Source organism: Carlito syrichta, unplaced genomic scaffold (genome assembly GCF_000164805.1).
Source record: "Carlito syrichta isolate Samal-C Ts95f unplaced genomic scaffold, Tarsius_syrichta-2.0.1 Scaffold111596, whole genome shotgun sequence".
Taxonomy (NCBI): Eukaryota; Metazoa; Chordata; class Mammalia; order Primates; family Tarsiidae; genus Carlito; species Carlito syrichta.
The window spans coordinates 118,098-119,400 of record NW_007055692.1 but is presented as its reverse complement, the minus strand read 5'-3'; the positions used below and the strand labels follow the sequence as shown (position 1 = coordinate 119,400).

The window sequence follows — 1,303 nt, the reverse complement described above, 5'->3', positions numbered from 1 at the left end:
AGATGAGGTCTCGCTGCCCAGGTGGGTCTCGAACCCACGGGCTCAGGCAATCCACTCACCTCAGCCTCCCAAAGGTGCGGGATTACAGGCTAAGCCACCGAGCCCGGCAGATGCTACATTTTTAAAGAGATAAGGTCTTGCTATGTTGCCCAGGCTGGAGTGTAGTGCTATTCACAGGCACAATCATTGTGCACAACAGCCTTGAACTCCTGGGCTCAAGTCATCCTCCTGCCTCCTGCCTCCTGCCTGAGCAGTTGAGACTACAGGTGCGCACCACTGCTCCTAGCTAGATGCTGCATGTTTAACAAATTCCCCAGTGATGCACATGAAGCTGGTCCCAGGACCACACTTTGAGTAGCAAGGGGCTAGAATTCAGTCTTTACCCCAGCCCCAGGGAACTGAGCCTGTGAATTTCTCAACTCTTCAAGCATCAGCCCAGTTCTTTTTGACCCTCACCTCCTGAGGAGGCCACCGCTACCAGGATGAGGGAATCCTCACGCCCTGCGGGCTCCTCCGAGTACTGCAGTTTCTCTGTCACAGAGCCCAGAATGTCCTGCACAGATGCTGAAAGGCGGCTGCGTATGGTCACATAGGAGTGGTCAGGCATGTAGACCCGGCAGAAGACTGGACGGAGACAGGAAAGCGGTTTTTCAACAGAGGGCAGAGCAGCAGCACTGGCACAGTCCCCTCCAGGAAGGTGCTGTAAAAGGTTCTGGTTCCACTAAACAGGGAGACTCCACTGAGGGTCCCCAGAAACCCCACATGTCCTTCTGAGCCACTCAGGATGCCCTGCCCCCTCTAATTCCCACACTCACTTTCATCAGAGCCCCGGAAGGCCACTCGGGTCTGCAGGCAGGAGTCTATCCGGCGGAAGTGGCGGAAGAGTGGTTTCACCTGCTTGCTAGACGGTTGGCTCTCCTCTGGAATCCTGGCATGGATAAAGCCGGGCATCAGAAACCCCTGCTGGGCATACGAAGCATCAAGCAGGCAACATCAAGCAGGAATATCAGAACTGGGTCAAGTGTGCATCAACACCCATTTCAGAAGATTGTTAAGGGGATCAGAAGAGAGAACAATGACCAGCATGGGACAACTGTCGAAGTGACTGAAGTCAAATACCACTTCTTCCACGAATTCTTCTCTGAATCACCCTACCCGCCAGAAAAGGTCACTTTCTTGCTGTAGAACACTGAAATATTTGTTTATGTTTGTGTCTTATCTTTTTTTTTGTTTTCTTTTTTTTTGAGTTGGAGTCTCACTCTGACGCCCAGACTGGAGTGCAGTGACCGCTCCCGACCACCGC

The 1,303-nt window shown here is 52.8% G+C and overlaps 1 protein-coding gene across 1 annotated transcript in view; it reads right to left on the bottom strand.

Moving 5' to 3' along the window:
* The window catches only part of RAPGEFL1 (Rap guanine nucleotide exchange factor like 1), an 18,241-nt gene that overhangs the window by 6,162 nt on the left and 10,776 nt on the right, over positions 1-1,303 (bottom strand). The window contains exons 6-7 of the mRNA XM_021718452.1: positions 816-928; positions 457-624 (exon numbers count right to left, since the gene is read on the bottom strand). Coding sequence (XP_021574127.1) covers positions 457-624; positions 816-928 — 281 coding nt within the window. The remainder of the gene's footprint in view (positions 1-456; positions 625-815; positions 929-1,303) is intronic.